General features: G+C 44.9%; 1 protein-coding gene across 5 annotated transcripts in view; it reads left to right on the plus strand.

Annotated features, from left to right (window-relative positions):
• ABCA5 (ATP binding cassette subfamily A member 5) overlaps positions 1 to 22297 on the plus strand; it is a 31420-nt gene that overhangs the window by 5476 nt on the left and 3647 nt on the right. For all 5 annotated transcript variants that reach the window (XM_065852158.2, XM_065852163.2, XM_065852159.2 and 2 more), the window contains exons 5-39: positions 411 to 569; positions 694 to 791; positions 1426 to 1655; positions 3012 to 3153; positions 3876 to 4064; positions 4401 to 4548; positions 5304 to 5472; positions 7058 to 7116; positions 7639 to 7749; positions 7960 to 8135; positions 8558 to 8677; positions 9464 to 9602; positions 9776 to 9866; positions 10077 to 10216; positions 11751 to 11870; positions 12639 to 12840; positions 13037 to 13206; positions 13699 to 13832; positions 14643 to 14780; positions 14998 to 15111; positions 15458 to 15628; positions 16521 to 16634; positions 16890 to 17027; positions 17458 to 17532; positions 18046 to 18137; positions 18642 to 18768; positions 18841 to 18958; positions 19064 to 19155; positions 19277 to 19452; positions 19916 to 19991; positions 20076 to 20170; positions 20412 to 20531; positions 20772 to 20921; positions 21805 to 21884; positions 22144 to 22199. In XM_065852158.2, the coding sequence (XP_065708230.1) occupies positions 411 to 569; positions 694 to 791; positions 1426 to 1655; positions 3012 to 3153; positions 3876 to 4064; positions 4401 to 4548; positions 5304 to 5472; positions 7058 to 7116; positions 7639 to 7749; positions 7960 to 8135; positions 8558 to 8677; positions 9464 to 9602; positions 9776 to 9866; positions 10077 to 10216; positions 11751 to 11870; positions 12639 to 12840; positions 13037 to 13206; positions 13699 to 13832; positions 14643 to 14780; positions 14998 to 15111; positions 15458 to 15628; positions 16521 to 16634; positions 16890 to 17027; positions 17458 to 17532; positions 18046 to 18137; positions 18642 to 18768; positions 18841 to 18958; positions 19064 to 19155; positions 19277 to 19452; positions 19916 to 19991; positions 20076 to 20170; positions 20412 to 20531; positions 20772 to 20921; positions 21805 to 21884; positions 22144 to 22199 (4529 nt within the window). The remainder of the gene's footprint in view (positions 1 to 410; positions 570 to 693; positions 792 to 1425; positions 1656 to 3011; positions 3154 to 3875; positions 4065 to 4400; positions 4549 to 5303; positions 5473 to 7057; positions 7117 to 7638; positions 7750 to 7959; positions 8136 to 8557; positions 8678 to 9463; positions 9603 to 9775; positions 9867 to 10076; positions 10217 to 11750; positions 11871 to 12638; positions 12841 to 13036; positions 13207 to 13698; positions 13833 to 14642; positions 14781 to 14997; positions 15112 to 15457; positions 15629 to 16520; positions 16635 to 16889; positions 17028 to 17457; positions 17533 to 18045; positions 18138 to 18641; positions 18769 to 18840; positions 18959 to 19063; positions 19156 to 19276; positions 19453 to 19915; positions 19992 to 20075; positions 20171 to 20411; positions 20532 to 20771; positions 20922 to 21804; positions 21885 to 22143; positions 22200 to 22297) is intronic.

The following is a 22297-nucleotide window of genomic DNA, read 5'->3' on the forward strand; positions in this document are numbered from 1 at the left end:
TGCCCGCGCAGCTGACGCATCCAGTGGGAACTTATCTGTCCACGACCACTCGGATGTATTTTTAGTTTGGTATCTTTGATTCCGGTCCTTGTGGCACTTGTGCTTCAAAGGTACCGCAGAAAACAGCCCAGCCCGGCATCCGCATTTTCCTGACGGTGCCTCAGCAAAAGGCTCCACTTTCCACCCTCACTGCCCATTTTCCTCCCATCCTTTGCCAAAGGCGGTGGCAAAATCCCATATTTTCATGTATTTAGCCCTGATTTAATCTGCCCTTCCTCTGACGCGCTGGAGAATAAACTATATATCCAAACCCAAATAAATCGTTAAGTATTAGCGCAACCGTGTCGCGGGGTTTTAATCCCTGCTGTGCTGACGCCTAAATGGACGTGAGGGTTTCTTCTGTCTCGCAGACATCATCACGGAGGAGTATTTGAGCGAGGAGGAGCTGCAAGAGGCCAGCGCTTCCAAACCCCCCAACTTCGTGGGTGTCGTGTTCACCGGCGCCACGTCCTACCAGCTGCGCTTCCCCGACTCCGTCGCCGTGGCTTCCATTTACACCGAGTCCAGAGGTAAAGAAACGCGCCCCCTCTTCTGGGTGCCCGCAAGGGGATCAGCTGGGAAATCATCCCCCTTTTTTCTTTGTTGTTGTTGTATTTTTGGGGAAGTTTTAAAGCGCCCTGCGTTGTTCTGCAGCCAGTTGCTACAACCTGCGGAAAGGCTGTGAATCAGTGACGTACTGGAGCTCGGGATTTACGGCTCTGCAAGCCTGCATCGATGCTGCCATTATACAGGTAAATCTGAGCAAATCACAGAATAAACCCAAAGACCTTCAAATCCACGGCCTGCCTTGGCTCTGGCTGGTTTTGTGATGATTTTGGTTCGTTGTGTGAAAAGCTGCATCAAAAATCAGCTTGGATCCAATGAGGAAAGCAGAACGTTTCGTGTGTGTTCTCCATGTTTCCTACGGAAGTGTTCTTGTCTGGTTGAATAATGAGGACATTTGTCTTCGTTTGTGTTCAAATGCGCCCAAAGCATCTCGTCAAAAGGAGATGCTCACCCCAAAATGCTATTTAAGATATCAAAAAGCTATAGAATTTACTCTTTTGGTATCGGTATTTGTCAACAATGCTCTCTTCCCTCTTTCTCTCCTATTATGCTGCTCGCAGTGAGAGCAATTTTGAGGGTTTTTTGGTCTTTTTTTGATTTGTTTGGCCGGGTTTGTTGTTGTTGGTTGGTTGGTTGTGGTTCTTTGGTTTATTTTACATGATAGGAATTGCAGAATTGTTCATTTTCTCTCCAGATGTTCAGATATTCTCAGTTCCCCAGCCGGTGGACTGGGCTTTGGGGACAGGGAGGTTTTGGGGTGAGATGGGGCTGTAAAATCACAAGCGATGCAAAAATAATTCTAATTTCTTTTCCTTGTAGCTGAAGACGAATCAGTCGGTTTGGGAACAGCTGGAACTGACGAGAGCGATGGTCATGGGAGAGGCCGCCGTGGTGGAAATCGATAATTTTCCTCGGGCCATCATTTTAATTTACCTGGTGATCGCTTTCTCACCGTTCGGGTATTATCTGGCGATTCATATTGTGGCAGAAAAGGAGAGGAAGTTGAAGGAGTTCTTAAAAATATTGGGACTTCATGACACTGCCTTTTGGTATGTGTGTGGTGTATCTCATTCTTCATAAAGGAAATATATATATATAACGAAATTTTTAAAATAGCACTTTCTAGGAATATCCCCCGTCCTCCAGTTTTTAAATTGTTTTCTGTCTGACTAAATGAAAGCAGCTAAAAATTAGATACTCTGCAAAATGGAACAGATCCTTTTAGTATCATGAATATGGGAATGTTTTCAGAAGTACCGGAGTGATGCCGTTGCATTGATGCATGTAAAGTCACGGCAGACTTAAAGGGATTAAATGTGATGATGCGCGAGGTTTTGATCTAGTTTGCTTTTATTGTTTTTAACTATTTTTGGCTCAGCACCTCCTATTCTGGAGGCTCAACAGGTCACCTGCAGCCCCTTCAGAGCTTATCAGCGCTTTCCCCAACAGATCATTAAATGCATCTCACTCTTTAATTTGAACATGACAGAGCAGTCTAAGCAACAGTTTCATTTCCTTACCGTGGTGGAAATTATCCCATGCAAGATAATGAAGGTGGATTTTTTTCCAAACGAGAGGAAGTACTGATTTGAAATCATTGATATTTGCAGAGATAAAAACCAATTAAACTTTGCTCTTTGCTGCAGCAGCCGATGCTATTTTAGCATCTTTCCCTTCTTTACCGTAACATCCAACTGGGGTGGGCTGGGGTGCTTGTTTCTGGTTGCTTTTGGTGGATTTGTGCCAGCCGGTTCTGTTTGTTTGCGGCACATCCTTGGTGACAAATCTCCTTTAGTTGAGCCCTTGACCCGCAGCCTCGGTCCCCGCTGGCCCCTCGTGCTGCTGGTAACGCAGCTTTGATCGACCGCTAAATATGACTTGGTTTTGAGGAAAATGTGTCATTTTTTTACTACCTGCGCACAAACTGTCCTTGTATCCTTAGGTCAGAATTTCTCACAGACTCGCAGCTCTGTTTTTAAAAAGAAAAGGATTTTATTACCCTGCCCAGCCGCTGGAATGACTAGTGTATTAAATTTTAAATAGAATTTCTTTAATTATTAAAACCTACTACCCAGTTACCCCCTCTTGGTCATACCAGGGAATTAATTATGCAAGTTCAAAAAAAAAACCACCCACCCACAGTGAATCATCTAATTGTGTATCTTTTTGATGCCGTGGGTATTGATGTGTGTGCTCTGGTGCTCAGAACAATTCCGGGGATGTTTACAAGAGCTCTTTTTATCTGGGGCCTCTTGTTTTGTTGCAAGCCCGTCCTTTGGTGCAGCTGTCTGGAATATTAAAGAATGGTAGTTTCGGCTATTTCTGTGCGTGAATAATTCAGGCTGGGAATTCATTGACTGGTTTCTGTGCGTTTTGTTTTGTTTTTCCCCCCTTTTTGCTCCCAGGCTTTCTTGGGTGCTGCTCTACATGAGCCTGATTTTCGTCATGTCCATTCTGATGGCGGTGATCGCGACGGCCTCCTCCCTCTTTCCCCAGAGCAGTGCCTTTGTGATATTTCTCCTCTTTTTTCTGTATGGAATCTCTTCAGTAAGTATTCCTCATCTTGTTCAATTCAGCCATCCCATCTCTTTTTGTCTGTTTGTCTTTGTTTTTTCCCACCCAGTCTTCTCTCCGCTAAAGCATCTGGAACAAACGTGGCCTCAGCAGGTGATGGGTGTCACACCTGTCCCTGTCCCCTTCCCCAGCTCCGCTTTGCTTTGGGATGTTGTTCAAGTCCCAACCATCACTATGACAAATAACTTTGCTTACTGAAGCATCTCAGTTTATAACCATCTGTCTTAAAACTGAAAACACTGTACAGCACCGTTTTGAAGCCCAAAACCATGCCCTCTCCTAAACATTTGCTATTACTATATAGTGAGATGTTAAAACCCTAATTACAGGTCAGAGAATTAATTTATAGAGCAAATTGCTTGTCTGAGTTTGTAAGCAACCAATGCAGAAGTAATCACTTATTCACTGTGTCATTTACAGAGATGTACTAACCAGGGTGTATGTGCCCGCTCAGCCGTATGGCTCCTTAGTTTTCTTTTCTTTTGTGTTTTTCTGTGCTCTGGCATCTTTGGGGAATCTGTCACTTTGTAAGGGACGCGTGGGACGTGGGTGAATGCTGGAGTAACTGTACCAGGAAAATGATACGATTAGCAGAGGCAAAACTGAAGCTATGGTCTTGTTACTTCAGCTTTTCTACACCCTGTATTTATTTGTATTTTTAATACCTTCTCATATTTTTTTCAATCCGCCCTTAGGTTTTCTTTGCACTTATGCTGACGCCTCTATTTAAGAAGTCGAAGCACGTGGGTATAGTGGAGTTCTTGGCGACGCTGGCATTTGGTTTCGTGGGCCTTAATATCATCCTGCTGGAGGACTTCCCCAAATCCTTCGTGTGGATTCTCAGCCCCTTGTGTCAGTGCAGCTTCTTGGTCGGTGTCGCGCAGGTAAATAACCTTCGATCGCAACCTCATCGTGCTGACCTGTCTGGCATCGTTTTCATATAGGTCTTTTAAATATAGGTCTTTTAAATACATATACATTTTAAACGAATTAATGATGGTGGGGAAAATTGCCTATTTTAATAGCTTCCCGCGGCAATTTAATATCAAGCAAAATCCAGCATGCCATCGAGCAACTGTTACTCTTTGTGTTGCTGTGATCTCGGTCACTTTTTCACTAATTTTCTTTTATTTCCCTAAGTTTTGCCCCATGCTGCGGGTCTTTCCCAGCTGGTTCCGTGCCGGTGTGTGACAGCTCCATGTCTCTGTGTTTGTTGGCAGGTGATGCATCTAGAAGATTACGAAGATGGTGCAACGTTGTCAAATCTAAATCATGGGCCTTACCCGCTCTTTATCTCTCTTATTTTATTGGTGCTGGATAGCATATTTTATCTGCTTGTAGCCGTCTACCTGGATCAGGTCATCCCAGGTATGTTCATGAGAAGAATTCAATTGAACTGTGCAAACATCACCAATTCCTGAAGTCCTGAGGATGACACGACCGGTGGCATCTCGGACTGAATTTCACCTGTGGGGAAAGGAGATGCTGTTTGCAAACATATTTTATGCTGTGACTCAGAATACTTTTAGCTGAAATAATTTATATTCCATTAAAACTGTGAGACGTGAGGAGGGGTATTAGCGTGTTTAGAGTTGATGGCTTTTGTGGATGCCAGCTAAACTTTGTTTCCCTCTTCCTTACTGGGTTCACTGGTGCCTCAGCCTCTGCAATTTGCTCTTACGGGGTTGAAAATTAAAGAATTGTCTGCCTGTTCCAGACCTTTCCCTGTGATGGCAATAGCTTAACTTAAAACGCAGAATAAAGATGTTAATCTTGCGACTAATTCCTGGTTAAGCCCTGCAGCTCCCTTCGCCTCTCGTCTCTCTGGATTTATATTGCCGGTGTTTACATCCCTGTTCTTGCAGTGCTGGGGATTTCTCTTGCATAGAAAGAGATTTGCACATAATATTTAAATACTTAGCAAAACTGGAACCTGCTGGCGGTGTTGATGGCTTAAACGCAGATAATGTAAACTTGGCTGACAACATCGCTCCGGAATGGAGGTGTGGGCTGGCTGCTAAACTTCTAGCAGGAGAACTCATGGCTTCTGTGGCAAAAACCCAAAAGCTGAGGAATATCTGCACTTACTGTTAAGAAATTGTCTTCTTCCCTTCACTCTCCAGGGGAATTCGGACTCCGCCGCACGCCGTTTTTCTTTATGAAGCCCTCGTTTTGGTCCAAGCGCAGAAAAAATTACAAGGAGTTGTACGAGAGCAGCATCAACGGCAGCTTGAGCTTCAGCGAGATAGTTGAACCCATGCCTTCCGAATTTCAGGGGAAAGAAGCCATCAGGTACGATTCCCGCCCTGTCCGCATGAGGTTTAGCAGGCTTGGGTCCCTGATATTTAATGAGTAATTTGAAAAATCAGTGTTTTTCCTCCAGTTGTTGGATTCAAATAGCATATGGTATGCATTGCCGAGTCCCCCGCGCACGCACGCACGCAGCACAGCGAGTTTCCATTTTCGGGAAGCCCCGCCATGGTGGATGCTCTCCAAGGATAAACCGCGGGGCTTAACGGGAGGGTGTGTTTGTGGATTGTGTTCCTTCAGCTGGAGTCCTCTCAAAACCGGCCCCTTTCCCATCCCCTCCGTTTCGCTGGGGCCGCGAGAGGCGTAAGCGGTTGCAGATGTTGAAACGCCTACTCTGCCGGGAGGGTTTGGTTTCTGGTAATACCCGTTTGAGGAGAAAAAGACTGAATTCTAGGTTTGTGTGAAGGCTGTCGTGTCCTCTGTAGACCAGAGGAGAACTTCACGGTGCTTTTACCCAACTGCCTGATCTAGGAGGGTGAAACAAAACTGAAAAGTAGATGGCCGTGCTCTCATCTTTCACGTTGTATCTTGTGTCACCTGTTTGTCTTCCATCTGGTCTGTCATGTACTTTTAGTGCATCTTGGACACTATTTTCAGTCTTTTCCTTTTAGCCTTTGTTTCCATTGTTTTCCAGTGTGGTAGCGTGATGTGGGTTGAGGAAATCTGTGTCTTCACTCCTCATTGGCTCCGCAAGTCTCAAATAAATATTTGAGTTTCGTGACCAGAACCATTCTTGTGTTGTCCATCCTATCCATGTCTCTTCGGGCATCTGCCATAGGTTGAAGGCACTGGTTTTAATCCTGATGTTCACATGAGAACATTGTGGCCATTTTCGCACTGTTCATCCACCCTGGGCTTTTTCCATAGCATCCCTTTGCCAGCTCTTCATCCTTTTTGAACTATCTTGTCATCTTTACATACATAGGTTTTGTTTTCTGTCAGACCCAGTTCTCCCCACTATTCAGAGCTGTAATCCCTCCCCATCCTCATTTTCAGGATGGCCAGGCTTCCTAAACCCATCTTACATGGCGCCTTCAGATAAACCGGTGGGTTTTTTAATTGAGAAAATCAGTGAGGCTGGAAGGAAGGTTTTTACCTTTCTTGGAGAGAATGGTAGCTGCTTTGTTTCACTTAAATTGATCAATAGCCGTTGGTAATAATGTCTTTGGAGTCTGGTGTACTAACGCCTGTTTTCCATATCGTGTCTGTTGAGTCTTCTGTTGTATTGTGGAATTATTGGGGAAGAGCTGTGCCCTTTTCTAGCTTAGGAAACCTCTAGTGCGTCGTTCTACTGTGTGAAAGATACACCTGTTTGAAATAATCTAGTCTGGCATCATAGGAAATAACTTAGAAAATACCAGAAAAAGCTTTCTGATACAGGACTGGTGGAGCTGGACTAACGTCTGTGACAAGATACCCCGTCTCGACTTGCCTCTATGGGATTTTAACCTGTCCAGTGCCACTTTAGCTTAGTCACCTCATTGTGACTGTTTCTGAGTGTTGATCGTTCAAAATGCCGTATAAAGATAAAATAAAATAGTGTATAAAATGACATGTCTTCTTTCAGAATCAGCTGTGTTCAGAAAACATTCAGGAAAAAGGGGGAAACTGTGGAGGCTCTGAGAAGTAAGAACACTTTAGCTTTTTAGCTGCTTGTCAGACACCGAGGAGCAATAGCTGAACTGTCGAGTGGCCTTTTGTGTTTCAGTTCGGGCTTTTTGGTTTCTTTTAGCGGGGTGGGACTTTGGAGCATGAGTGCCAGATGTGCTTGCGTGTGTCGTCTCTCACCGCTTTGGCAGTAAACTTCTTTAAAATGTTACCCCAAAAAAGAGGAGCCCTTCCAGCATTAACAAACCTGCTGGCATCGTCCCCGTGGTTCCCCCTCTGCCCGTGTCATTAGCGATATGATCTTCCCTGCCCCGTCTCCCTGATCTTTTCATCTTGTTGCTTTTAAACACGGGGACTGTCCCCCCCAAGCATCCCCTGCCATGCGGGGACATGGAGGTAAGGCGTCCCTTTGAGCAGAGCCTAAATGCATACCCCATATGTCCGTATTTGAATTTCCCTCCGCGGTAGGAGCCGGCCCCGGGTGCCTCGAGCGTTGTCACTGACATCTCCTCTTTCTCTCGCGCCTGCCTCGGGGACCAGATTTATCCTTCGACATCTACGAGGGTCAGATCACGGCTCTGCTGGGGCACAGCGGCACCGGGAAGACGACGCTGATGAACATCCTGTGCGGGCTGTGTCCTCCCACGGACGGTGAGAAGCTTTGGAGTTCCCCTGCTTTGGAAAGCCAGTTAACACTTATGGTTAATCCAGATGCACCACGTTTTTCTCTGGATAATGTCTGCAAGAGTCTGGTTTACGTTCATGTCCATGTTACCCTGCTCTCTGGCTGTAAAACAAAAAGGAACAACCAACCAACCAACCAAACCCTCTCAGTTAATGCTTCTGGCTTGTTTTTTTTAGGGTTTGTTTCTGTCTATGGGCACAAAGTCTCTGAGATCGATGAAATGCTTGAAGTGAGACAAATAGCAGGGGTGTGCCCCCAGTCCGACATCCACTTTGATATATTAACTGTGGAGGAGAATCTCTCCATATTTGCTGCAATTAAAGGAATCCCCCAGAATGATTTGATACAGGAGGTGAGTCAGCTGGGCACGGGTGTTGTCTCGTATGTTCATTTTTAACCTGTAGGATAAAATACCCTTATATTGCACAGGTATTTTCCTTAAGACAAGTTTGCGGGGAAATATTACTTTGCAAAGAGGTACAGGCAGGTATTTTTACAAAGATAAACTATTAATTTTTTGTAGGCAACTGAAATGCTTATGAAACACTTTAAATCCTAATATGTGTTCAAGCATAGACACCTTTTAACTCCTTCAGGTCTGCTGGAGGTTCAGACCCTGCTCTGGATGTTCGGGTTTGTTAGCAGAGTGTAGAGCTCAGCTACAGAATACACTGGGAATTAGGAACAGTTAATTTGACTGTTAATTGGTAAGAATCTGGTTAAAAAAAATTACAGCTTTTTTTAAACAATAAATGTGTTTGTCGTGTTTTAAAGGTGCAGAAAGTGTTGCTGGATTTGGATATGCAGCCCATCAGAGACAATCAAGCTAAAAAATTAAGCGGGGGGCAGAAGAGGCGGCTGTCGGTGGGAGTTGCTGTTCTCGGGAACCCAAAGGTGGGTGTGATGGAAACGTTACCCACTGCGTGTCACCAATACACCCAAGGGTGACGTCTCGTGACAACCAACTAACACATATAGTAACATGCAAGATGCAGAAATTATTGCCCTGAGCAACCATCGCTCTTTTTTTCGCCCTTCTCATTTGTGGTTTAAACAATTAAAATTGCTTCAATAGCTCAGCCTTTATACTTGAGGATGTCAGTGGCTTTGGGAACGGCAGTAGCTCTGGATTTGATCTCTTTGTGAAGGAAATAATGTGACAAGTTTGATGCCATTCCTGGCAGGTACCGTTTAGTCCCCAACAATAAACCTGTCGGGGACTTTCCTTGCAAAAGCATCCAGGCTCCTGGCGCAGGGACAGAGCCGGAGAGCTCTATTGTGTTACAGATCTATTATTCCTGGCCTGTGAGAATGGGGACTGCTTTTAGATCTTTAGTTAAAAGCGATGTGTGTGACAGTTCGCTGGGAATTTAAAAGCTTGTGTGTATATTTAACCATCCCTTAATAGGAGGAGTGAATCCATAGCTGAACATAATTGTGTTAGAATAAAACAGGCTATGGCATCAACTTACTATATGATTTTTCCATTTGTCACAACGGATGAATTTATTCAAAGCACAGTGAAGGCAGCTGCCTTGCTTACTCCAGGATATTCCTTGTATGTTTTAGAGGCCTAAAGAGCAGGCTGCAAAAAGCCCTCTATCTGTTCCTTAGGTGGGATTTTCCAAGATCAATAATTGTAGGTTTGGCTTTGCAAATGCTGCGTGTTTTTGCACCAAGGTCTTATTGCTGGACGAACCGACTGCGGGCATGGACCCGTGCTCGCGACACATCGTCTGGAACCTCCTGAAAAACAGGAAAGCGAATCGCGTCACGGTTTTCAGCACCCACTTCATGGATGAGGCCGACATCCTCGCCGGTGAGTCCCGTCACAGCCCAGGGCTCCCGGTCCACGAGTGACCATCGTTAGTGATGCTTCTTAACTGTACTGTATGCCTGTATTTGGAATATATAGTTGGTTTTTGGAGTAAATTACAAGTTCTCCAATTCAAAGGGCCTTCTTGATCTTAATTTTTCCATTTTCGTTTCTAGATCGTAAAGCTGTGATTTCTCAAGGGATGTTAAAATGCCTTGGATCTTCTCTCTTTCTTAAAAGCAAATGGGGAATCGGCTACCGCTTGAGGTATTTGTTTTGTGTTCTGTCTGTTACGTGACATTACACATCTCTTTTTTTTTATTGTGTGCTCTTGGAATCTCTAAGATCGCACACCCCACCCTCAAAAAAAGGTCCTTATATCATCTCCATGCTGAGGGACAAGTGTCCGCTAGTTCTGCTGCAGATGCAGGGAGAAAAGCCGGCTTTAAAAACCCCGTTTCTTGCGCGTTTTCTCAGCATGCACATCGATGCCTATTGCAACACGGAAGCCACGACGTCGCTGATCCGGCAGCACATCCCTGCAGCCAGCCTGATCCAGGAGAACGCCGAGCAGCTGGTCTACACCCTGCCGCTCAAGGACATGGACAAGTTTGCAGGTAGTCATTTATTTTTGTCGTTGTTGGGCTGCGGAAAAGAAATCCATCCAGCGTGGCCGTAGCCTGCAATTCTTGCTAGATTGTCCTTGCTGTGCCTATGTTCTATTATGAATATTGATCGTTTGGCTGATGATCGGCAAGGTCTTGCTTGGGTGGGTGAGGACCTTGTGGTCACCTCTGAGGCGGTTGGGGTGTGTTAAGAAGGATGTGGGTCCCCAGCAGCAAGTGTTGGGAGATGCTTTTAGCAGAAAGGTGAAGAGAACCTTTTGTCTAAGAATCCCCTCATCCTGCAGAAGCATCGTCTCATTGCAGAGCGTTTTAAGGAGCAGGACTGGCCTCCAGCGGGGAGCCAGGAAGCCCCAAGTCCCCTCATTGAAGATGTCCCTGCTCATGGCCATGGGGTTGGACTAGATGACCTTTGAAGGTGCCTTCCAACCCAAACTATTTAGTGATTCTATGATTCTATGATCCTACAATAATCCGTCTCCCTCGTTGTGAGCTGCAAAGAACCTCCTGTTGCTTCAAATGCAGTGGTGAGAGCGAGCGTGGGACAGATGTGCTGGTTTCACTAGATGGCAGCAATTATCTGCTCAGCCCTACACGGGGCTGCTTCTTTATCTCCCAGGAGGAAATGGAAGCAGCAGCGTGTCCTTTGAGCTGCGTGGAAAGCAAAGGGAGAATCAATACTGATGTGAACGCAGCTCATATTTCATAAATGCGCTTTTTGATTTTGTTCCCCATGCATATAATCAGTTAATAATTTATTAGTTCAGCAGCCACTGCAGGTGCTTTTGAAAAATGGGTGTATTTACGCAAGATCGAGTCAATTCCACCGTACTATTTTAAGGAGAAGCTGAGGACAGGAACGCGTCCCAGCACCGGGGCAGAAGAAATCGCGGAGATCTGATGAGCATCGTTGGTTATCCAACTGCTCTTCCCATTTTACGCATTTGCGTTTCTTGTCAGCGTGACCTTGACTCTGAAGCTCCTCGTTTTGTCAAGTCCTTCACCTCACAGGACTGGCAAGAGCCCAATGATGGTTTTTATCCCAAGGTGCTAATAATTACTCTCACTTTGAACATCGTTCTGGTTTTCAAGCTACGCATGTTGTCCACTGTCTCCTGTCCAATTAATCTGGCTTTGACGAATCTGGGTATTTCTATATATATATATAAATATATAAAATTTCTGGGTGGTTTTATTTGTAAGATCTCTTTGTGTCTGGGCAGCCCAGGATTTTTCGGATGCTGAGGTGGTTTTCAGAAATGCTACAGCTTTGGGAAAACATCCCCCATTTCCCAAACCTGACCACGGAGGATGAAGTTTTGTGCTAAAAGACGCTTATCCTAACCTTGCTTCTCAAGCCATGACCTGGGTTTTCATAATTAAGCAACCAAATCGCCACGTTACCTGCTTTTCTCTGCCGTGCAGAAGGCCTTAAGGATGCCTCTGGTGGGCTCGGAGATCTCTCGGGAAGACAATATATTAATAATTCTGTTTCAGAGTGCCCAGTGTGTTTTAATCCTGTCTCCAGGCTTGTTTACTGACCTGGACACTCATTCCCATTTGGGCGTTATCACCTACGGCGTTTCCATGACGACGCTGGAGGATGTCTACCTGAAACTGGAAGTTGAGGCAGAGATTGATCAAGCAGGTGGGCTGGACCGTGGCTGTTTTTCCGCATATTTGGTTTAGTATTAATTATTGTATAATTGCGCGTGCCACGTCACTGCCAGATGGGGCTTTGCTATGGAGGTGACAATAAAACCGCTCTTGCCAAGCGCTGCATCCAGCAGCACCGGGCGCCTTCAGCCGCACGGCATTCCAGGCTTTGGAAATATTTAACATGAAAAACACGCAAAAGCGATGGGGTGGGTGGGGAGTGATGCTGGGAGGAGCCAGGGGAAAAGCTTTTTACTGATTGTCTCTGCAGTAATTAAATTTTCATCCAGTGTACTTACATCTAACCCCTTGGTTTTACGATGGCGCTTTTTATGGCTGGCTTTTAAAAATGTGCTTTGTTTTCCTAATGGAGCTTACTTTCGAGAAATCGTAAATACACAGTATAAAATTTATTTCCAGCTTTCTGCGTGAACAGTAGCATTAGAAGCCTGCGCTTAAGGCTGAAATAGCTGAACTTCTTTCTTCCCCTCCTTTAAATTAACTTTCAGGTCAAATGAAAAGTTAGGACGGCTTAATATTAATGCAGAATTAATTCTTTCACTGTCACCTTTGGATGGTTTAAGTGATCTTAATCTTCCTAGCGCTTTCTGTGCGATACAGACGAATAAACCATCCAGCTCTGCGAAGCTTTTGCGTGGGTAGAAGAGGGTTTAGCAGCTGAACGTGCTGGTATTGAATAATACAGGTGCATGCCCAGGATGATGCATCAAAATCTGTTGACTTCTGGTTTGTTTTTCAGATTACAGCGTGTTCAGCTCCCAGCAGGCGCAGGATGAAGTGGACACCAGATCCTTCGAGGACATGGAGCAGAGTCTCCTGATGCTCTCGGAGGCGAAGGCGCCGGCCATGAGCAGCTCAGCCCTCTGGAAGAAACAGGTTTCCACCATCGCCAAGATTCATTTCCTCAGTCTCAAGCGGGAAAATAAATGCGTGAGAGTTATGTAAGTACCGGGGCTTTCTCGTTTGTATACAGAATTCTCACAGCCTGTTTGAATGACACCAGAGAAAGGACAGGATGCCGTGAATATGTTACTGTTGAATACATGCTTTTTGGGGGCGATGTTTTGATAGCATGCACATAAACTGGGTCGGCTTTCGCTGATTTTTAGTAAAACCAAAACTTTTTATTTCTTGCAGGTTGTTGCTTTTTCTGATTTTTCTCGTAGTTCAGATTTTGTTGTTTTTCATACACCACATCATCAAAAATTCTGTAGCCGCTATCAAACTTTCCCCAGATTTGTACTTGCTGAAGCCTGGAGAGAACTATCACAAGTACAGGAGTCGCCTCCTGCTGCAGAACTCCACAGGTACGGGAGCAGCGGCTTCAACTCAGGATGTTGTGTTAAAGTCCGTAACATCAATCCGGGCAATAGAAAATAGCCTCTGTTTGAGCTGTTCGGAATTTGTGCTTAATACAACTTCATTTCTTCAGACGCTGTATCGAAGTGCTGCTGATTTCCTGCTCGTTTAGCTAATTATCTGTTTAGCTGAAACTTTTGGAGTGTCCCGATAAGGCTCGGTGGCAGCTCCGCTTCCTCAGGGCTGCATTGGACTTGCACAGATTAACTGGAGAATATAACCAAAAAATGTCTTGAATTCTCCAGAGGCTGTTGAGTGGGAAGCCGAGATAAAACCATCCATGTTGCTCAAAACCGCAGAGGACTCTTTGACAGGCGCGTGTAAGGAAACAGGGATCTTTTGTCATAGGGTTGTATCAGTGAGAAAACACATCGATAATTTTGTGCTAAATGCTCCAAGCTGGGATGAGTAATCGTGTTGTTTTCTCTGTCTTACACCAGAATCGGGTATCGATGACATTGTCCACTCTCTTGGGAGCATGAACATCCTCTTGGAGATGTTCAATGACAGCGATTACGTCTCGGCTGCTCCTCACAGCGCAGGTTTAAACGTGTTCGACCTTGAATCCAGACAGGTAAGACAGACAGCAATATCATATTGCTTAGACAAGAGGCTTGCAAAGAGGACTTTTATTACCAGAATGGAAATATTAGTAAAATAAATATTCTTCCTTAATGGTGATCACGGTAGGCTAATAAAACTTCCATCCCCCTTCCTTCCCCACAAGGATACAAAAAGCCAAGAGAAATATTTTACTTCGCAAGAGCTCTGGCGTAGGAATTCATCTTTTTCTTTCCTTATACTGGTTGAATTATACCCTTTGACAGATGTATAATTCCATGGTGCTCTCATGTGTAAAGAAAAATGAATTTCTTGGATCGAAAATATTCGTTTCAGTATGGGCACTGAAGGAGTGTCAGCGAGATTAGAACACTGGGTTGTACTGAATCTCCAGCACAGGAACTGCTGTGCAATGTGCCAGCTCTGTCTCTTGTTTCCATTTTTATGCACTGCAAACTCTTAATATTAGTGTGACAGCGCAGCCCTTAGCTGGTGTAAATTTTTGCCTGTCTGGCTTTTAAATGCATTAGCAAGAACATAGGAGTGCGTGTCATTCCGTGTTTTGGTTTCCAGGCTGTAATTGTCTGGAGCATCTTTTGTCACAGAGTCACAGTCGCATAAGACAGACTGGGAATTTATTCCAAATAATTTGTTCTGTATGAGCATGACTGTTTTCCTGAATGAGGTTACATGTTATAACCACCCTGAGCAGCCCACAGCTTCCTGCAAAACCTACTCTATTATGCAAAGCTTTTCCCTGATGTTCAGGTTTAGTTAAGCCCATGGGAGAGGGTATTACCCTTCACAACACTTTCCTTTGCAGAACTACGTTTTCACGCTCGTATTCAACAGCACCATGGTGCATTCCCTGCCGGTTTTGATGAATATTGTCAGCAATCTGCTGCTGCGCAGTTTAAACGTGACGGAGAGCATCCAGACCTGGAGCAACCCCTTTGTTCAGGTGAGAACGCCCAGAGTCGCCCTTAAGCACAGGAGTTTATTAGACACTCCTAGAAATATTCCAAACCCCTCCATAGGTATTTTTCTTCATGCCTCTCAGATATCTTGCGATACACAGAATATATGATTTAGCATTTGCGGTCACGTTCCAATTTTAAAAGCGTTTTTTTCCTGGTCACACTCATTCTGGTGTTGAAGAAATCTGGTTTATGTTTCAGAATCTTCCGGACACAATCTTCAGACTGGAGATCTACTTTGAAGCCGTGTTACTGGGAATCATTATTACTGGAATGCCGCCCTACTTTGCCATGGACAACGCAGAAAACCATAAGGTAAACTCCCAGGTGGAGATCCATAGACTGCAGAACTTAAAAACCTTGGGGCGAAAATCTTACAAGTTGTTTCATATAGTGTCTTTTACCATGAGGGGCAGTATGGATGTGGCTGCTGTTTGCTGCCTTGGGTAGAGCAGATTTGGGAAAAGCCCTTTTGCTTTCCCTGGAAGTGCTTTTTGCAGCTCAAATCAGCAATAAGCAGGTGACACCATGATGCGCCGTTGGTGTAAAAGCAGCGTATTAGGTGGAACAACGAGATCCCGCGTACACACCAGGGCAGATTGCCATCGCGTTCGTTTTAATTAATATATAATTAACGTCGCATTGCCTTTTCCCGTTGCAGATCAAAGCGTACACGCAGCTGAAGATAGCGGGGCTGTATCCCTCGGCGTACTGGACCGGCCAGGCCGTCGTGGACCTCCCGCTCTTCTTCTCCATCCTCGTCCTGATGCTGGGCAGCCTCTTCGCCTTCCACTACGGCGTTTATTTCTACGTGGGCAAGTTCCTCGCTGTGGTGAGCGCCGTGGGTCTGCCAGAGCGTGGTTAGGTGGTTTTCCACAAGTGTTGGTTTTTATTAGATGGTTCGGTGGACTTTTTCCAACCGATACACGGGCAAGATGCCCAATTAAGGCTGCTGGAGTAAAGGTAGCAGGCAGACTGCACCAAAGGCTAAATAATGCAGCTTTTCATGGGGGAAAAATGCTGAAATTTTGGGTTTTGTTCAGAATGGGAATAAAGTGAAGCTTTCAAATATTCGGAGGAAATGCTCCATCCTTTTTTTCCCTGTGTGCTCGGTGCGCTCTTTGCTGCCGATTGGTAATTGCTCCATTTGCATCGGTGTGCAGCCAACGACGAGGTTACAGCGACTTTGAACACAGCGCAGCCCTGCAGTGAACTGCAGCACATGATTAAATCAAAGAGACTTTTAAGTCTTCGCATCTTTTATATTCAGAGCAGGGTTCCCTGAGATATTGGCTGTAATTGAGAAAAATCAGATTTTCCTTGCTGCTCTCCCGTAAGCTCTGATTTAATCAGGTTTGGGATGGGACCATTGCACTGTGGGACTATTTTTCTACCAGAGCATCTACCCTTGTTGCAATATCTGCAAAATGCTAAGGCTAAAAGCTGGAATTCTTAATATTTGCTATAATCTTCAGGTCAACATTTATGTTATTAACAAAAAATGGGAATAGTTTAAAGGAAACTGAGTGCGGTTCCTGCCTTTCCATGTACTCTCTTATTTGTGTCTTTAATAGAATATGTTGTATGTACCAAGGTGGCAAAATACACCAAATCAAGTGACAAGGGAGTATATAGAGTTACGTAACATGCTAAAATGATTCTAGTTGATACTTATACAAACAATTCACCCCTGGGTTCTTGCTGCACATTTCCTGTCGTTGCAGATCTTTTGCCTGATCGGTTACGTCCCGTCAGTCGTGCTCTTCACTTACGTGGTCTCCTTCACCTTTAAAAAAGTGCAGAACACGAAAGAGTTTTGGTCATTTATATTTTCAGTGGTGAGTAACTTCACCTTGATTTCGGGTCGCTGGGAACAATGATTTATTTCCAAAGCCACAAGCGGCTGCTCGGTTGTTTTATTGAGCTGTGCACCCTTAATGCACAAGGAATTTGAAACGTTTACCAGTGTCTCTATTACTGTCATATCCTGAATGATAAAAGCTTTAAAAAAAAGTGCCTCAAATTAGATAACTTATGCTCAGAGAGTCTGAACTGGATGAAAATGGACCTTTTTTCCCTTTTCCTTTGTACAGACAGCCTTGCTCTGTACGGTTGTCACCGAAGTGGCCTTTTTTCTGGACTATTACCTGGTAACCACCGTCCTGCATTATGTCTTCTCCATCTTCATCCCTATTTATCCCCTTATTGGCTGTCTGATTTGTTTTATAAAGGTAAGGGGATGTAAGAAATCCTCTCCAGAGCACTTGTAAAAGGCTGGGGTTGCGTGGGTATCTTTAATGATAATGAAATCTAACACGTGAAAAGTAGCAACCGGTGGTGAAAAGTCACTTTTTTTCAGTGCGTTGCAGTTTTAAAATGAGGAAAGGAGCGAGTTTTCCATTAAATATCTAAAGGAAAACTACGTTTATGGTGAACACAGTGGTGGGCGATGCGTTAGTTGGGAGTCGGTGGCTTTAAACTGGGAGCAGCCCCAGGGACTTGGATGGGGTTTTATTGGCGTCAAGCTCGAGCAAGCGGAGTCTCTGCAGAGCCCAGAAAGTGACTGAGCAGTGTAGCTTAAATGACTGATCTGAGATTTAAGTGCGGTGCAGAATATCAGCAGTGATTATTTCCCCAAATGTATTTTTTTTGCGCTGTCAGATCTCATGGAAAGGCAAGCGAAAGAACGGAGGATACTACGACCCGTGGGACCGGCTCCTGGTAGCAGTTCTAGCTGTAAGCGTGGTTATTTGATTATTTGCTGTAGAGAATTGTTGACTCCTACCGGGAGGCCCCTTCTGCTCAAGCATCTTTATTAATAAAGATTTGCTGGAACCTGTGGCTTTGCAGCCTGTCGCAGCATGAACAGTATCAGTAAAAGCTGCTGTGCCTACCAGCTCAACATCTGCTTCAATAGTCTTATTAACGATGTTGGGATTAATCTTGATTATTATGGGAGCCTGTGCCGATGGAGCCAAAACTGCAGAACAGGGGACAGTCCCTTCTGTCTCCAAAAACCAAATAATTGCCATTAAATCGAAGCAGATCATGGTTGTGCATCCTCAGCGTGGACACACTGAGCACCTAATGACACGTTTCATCTTTATGGAAACATCAGCACTTCTGTGGTGGGAAGGAGCTGGTGCTTGTCGCTCATTGCACTGGTGGGATCACCTGTAGGATCACCTATGGGATCACCTATAGGATCACCAGCCTCCGAGTAACCAGAGCTGTATTTGTCTGCTTTAGCCCTATTTGCAGTGTCTCGTCTGGCTCTTCCTGCTGCGATGTTTCGAGCTGAAGAACGGAGGGAGGACAGTGAGAGAGGATCCGTTTTTCAGGTACATCTCTGTTTAATCGACTTTTAAAAATAATAATCCAAAGAAGCCATTTTTGAAGTGATGCTGGTGATGAAACTGGAGTGTACAGCCTGTAGTTATGGGGGATATTGCAGAAAATATCGTACCCGTGGTTATATCCCATCCCAAGTGTCTGAAGAACTTGTTTTTCTAGCTTTAGCTCTCTGAAATTCAGTCAATAAAGTGCATAAATAGGGGTTTTACTTTCTTTTAAGTTCTGTCAGTGCAAAATTAGGAGTTTGGTAAGGACATCCCCTATATACTATAAAAACAAGGGAACTTCCTTTGCATGGCTAGAGATGCCAACCCCAACCAAGAGCTTGGCATAAAGATGAGATCTTTCTGCTCTTTAGGGGCTTCTTGGATGTGCTGAATAACTCTGTTATTCCCGGGTTCAGCAAACACAAATTGCTTTCTGCATCCCAGTGGCGACCAAATCCCACCTGAATGCAGAGCCGACGTGTCCCGTTGTTTCCTTCCCCTTAGAAAATGTTCTACAAAACCCAAAGCCTGGAAGTTCCCCGACGCCCCACACGATGAGAATGAAGATGAAGATGTGAAGGCGGAGAGGCTGCGAGTCCAAGAAATACTGAGCGGCCCCAAAAACGAGGAGGTAACACCGTGGGCACCACCAAAACCCCAAATTGGGATTTTGCCAGGCTCTGCAGCCGCTTTTCTCTCCTAGATGCCGGCAATCCTGGTCAGCAGCTTGCACAAGGAGTTTGATGAAAGGAAGGAATTTCTTCTGGGGAGAAAAATAAAGAAAGTGGCGACAAAACATGTTTCTCTCTGCGTAAAAAAAGGTGGGAGTTTGATTACTTGCTGTTGAGCTGCTTTCTTTACAAAACCAAGCCTGGAGTCTGTGTATCTGGCCTGATGGGCAATGTTTTGTGTCATCCATCCTGCAGGAGAAATTCTGGGGTTGTTGGGACCCAACGGAGCGGGGAAAAGCACATTAATTAATATGCTTGTTGGAGAGATTGAGCCGACCAGTGGGCAGGTACGTTGCATGCTGCAGACTAAATAGAAAATGAATCTGTATTTTTTTATCATTATTGCAAGCGTTTCCTGTTCTGATACTTAGAATATTGTTGAGTGAAGTCTCTGCGTTTTCCTCGCAGGTTCTGATGGGAGATTGTTCATTTGGCCTGAACAGCGAAGACGGCTCGGTGAAATTTGTGGGGTATTGTCCTCAAACGAACCCTCTTTGGCCAGATATTACATTGCAGGAACACTTTGAAATTTATGGTGCTATCAAAGGAATGAGCGAGTCTGATGTTAAGGAAGTCATAAAACGGTAAGTAGTTCGTTATAGAAATGTTTAACATTTAGCTATATTTTTCTTAGCCTTTTTTTTTCACTTTTCCTAATGCAATGTGTGCGTAGTGGGGTTTTTTTGTTTGTGGTTGGGTTTTTTTTGTGTGTGGATTGGGGTTTTTTTTGGTGTTTTGTATTGTTTTGGGTTTCCTCAAGTTAGGACGTGCTACCAATGACCCTTGCAGAGGCAGCAAGGACGGGCAGTCCAGGAGCTGTTTCGGGGTTGTCACCCTGGGCTCCTCCAGGCAGGTGCTTTCGTATGGAAGCGCCCAGCTCCGATTCTTCTTGTTGCTTTGCTTTTTCTATACTTTATATACAAACACATATAAATACTTGTCACCGAGTCCTTCAAATGAGACCGTTCGCCTACTGCGTGATGAGGGGGAAGCCGAAGCATCGCTGTCTCAGCTTTTCACGTGCGGTCCTTCCTCCCCGTTCCGCAGCATCGCGAGTGCCCTGGATTTAAAAGACCACCTGCAGAAGACCACGAAGAAGCTGGGCGTGGGGCTGAAACGCAAGGTACGGGGGAGCTGCTGGAGTCACCGCCTTGGGGTGTCCCCAGCAGCCGCTGTGTCCTCACGCTGTCCCTTTGCCGTCCCCCAGCTCTGCTTTGCCCTGAGCATGCTGGGCAACCCGCAGGTCACGCTCTTGGACGAACCGTCAACCGGGATGGATCCCAAAGCCAAGCAGCACATGTGGTGAGTGCCACCAGGGCCACAGGTTCATTTCTCTGTGGGAATTTGCCTGATTTTATATTTGCATTATCCTTGTAAACACTAGAGAGAGCTGCAAACAGGGAACCGTCCCGACCTTAGTCCCAAGGTGTCAACAGGTGCGTCCTCTCCCAGAACAACTTGGAGATTAAAGCCTTGAAAGTCAAAACAAATCTTAAAATAGAAAGAGTATGAGATTTGAGTCATCTTCTGTTATGTTTTGTAGGCGGGCAATTCGAGCAGCGTTTAAGAACAAGGAGAGAGCGGCTATCCTGACCACACACTACATGGAGGAGGCAGATGCTGTTTGTGACCGTGTGGCCATCCTGGTGGCCGGGCAGCTCAGGTACTGCAGGAAGGACAGGACAGCTGTTAACTAGAATAGATTTCTTTGAAAATATAGGTAGATAATTGTTTTGTACCTTAATTATTAAACTGCAAAAAGGGTCTGTTGGAAGTTAAGCTGCTGTTTGAGCGTGGTGTAACATAGACTCATAGAATGCTAGGGATTGGAAGGGACCTCGAAAGATCATCTAGTTCAACATGTAACGTGTAACAACTCTTATTTTCCCTCTGCAATTGGTAGATGTATAGGTACTGTCCAACACCTGAAGAGCAAGTTTGGCAGAGGGTACTTCTTGGAAATGAAATTAAAAGAAGCAGCAGATGTACAGCAAGTGGAGTATCTGCAGAGCCAGATTTTGCACATCTTCCCCAACGCGAATCGGCAGGAAAGGTGAAGTTTCGCTGCATATTAATACAACAATTGATTTCTCAGCAGCTCCTTGGCAGTGAGTAGGAAATGCCGTGATACTAAAATTTGTACAGAATATTGACACGTAGCTTAAAAATGGAAAGAGGAACTGCCAGGGCGGTGGCTGCGAGTCCCGTGTCCAGATGTTCGGCACGGGGGAAGCAAAACTTGGTTTCTGCATAGCTGGTGTCTAACGGCTTCCTCCTCAGTCCGGGCCCCCGGGAAATGGGGAGAAAATCTGAGTCACTGGCCCTTATCTAGAAATGCTTGAAATTCTGGGGTTCTCTTGAAATCTGAGGGTGGGTTGGTTGTTTTTTCCCTCAACTGCTTTGAATCTCTGCAGTGTGAACTTGAGGGTCTGGTTTGGTGGGCGCTGGTGAGGCTTCAAAAGGGACACTGCCGGTGTCAGATAAGGATTCCTCAAATGTGGGAGACACGGAGGAGAATTAAATGTTGAGAAGAAATGTATGGGGTAGAGCAGGTCCCTGTTCTCCGGTCTGGGTTGTGTGACCACTGCGTGATGCCAAGTCCCAAGGAGATCGCGTCACCTCTGCCTGAGTTCACTTGAAAGGCAAAACCTCATAACTTTTTTAGTTGGGGGCAGTGATTTTTCGTCTCATTCATGAGTTTATAGACAGAATAGAAATGGCTGAATCTTAGCTGAGGAGCATATAACTCATAGAGCGGTCTCATCTCAGAGACAGATCTTCTGGAGCCGCATCTTTCCTGTTGTGTGACGACAAGAAGTCAAAATGCCTGGAGTAACCTTCAGAAAATGAGTTTAAATCTATTCACTTTAATACCAGTATTTTTCGCTTTGAGGAATTTTACCTGAAGCTAAACTTGTTTGGTTTCTTTGTTCCAGTTTTGCTTCTATTTTGGCGTACAAAATTCCTAAAGAAGATGTACAGTCGCTTTCACATTCTTTTTCCAAGCTGGAAGAAGGTAATTAAGCTCTTGCCATGTATCACATAGAGAAATAATTTTGTCTGCCGTAACTGACACATTTGCCGTGCGGTGGCACTTGTGCATTTCTGTTCCAAATCAATTTATTTTTGTATTATCATTGGTGTCCACAGCTCTGCTTCTTGTTAAATGAAGAGTCATTGCACCAGCTTCAAATGCTTTCAAATCCAGTTGTTTCAGATAATGAAAACGTGCGCTCTCATTAACTCTTTTGCGCTCTCACTAATTCTTTTAACAGTAAAACACGCCTTTAACATCGAGGAGTACAGCTTTTCTCAGGCAACGTTGGAACAGGTATGTTAAAGCAAATTATATATGTATATTTTGCTGGGGGAAAGTGCTGCAGGTTTTTTGATCATGGTGAGCCCTGTGCCCACAGTTCGTCCCTGTCC

Source organism: Patagioenas fasciata, chromosome 18 (genome assembly GCF_037038585.1).
Source record: "Patagioenas fasciata isolate bPatFas1 chromosome 18, bPatFas1.hap1, whole genome shotgun sequence".
Classification (NCBI taxonomy): Eukaryota; Metazoa; Chordata; class Aves; order Columbiformes; family Columbidae; genus Patagioenas; species Patagioenas fasciata.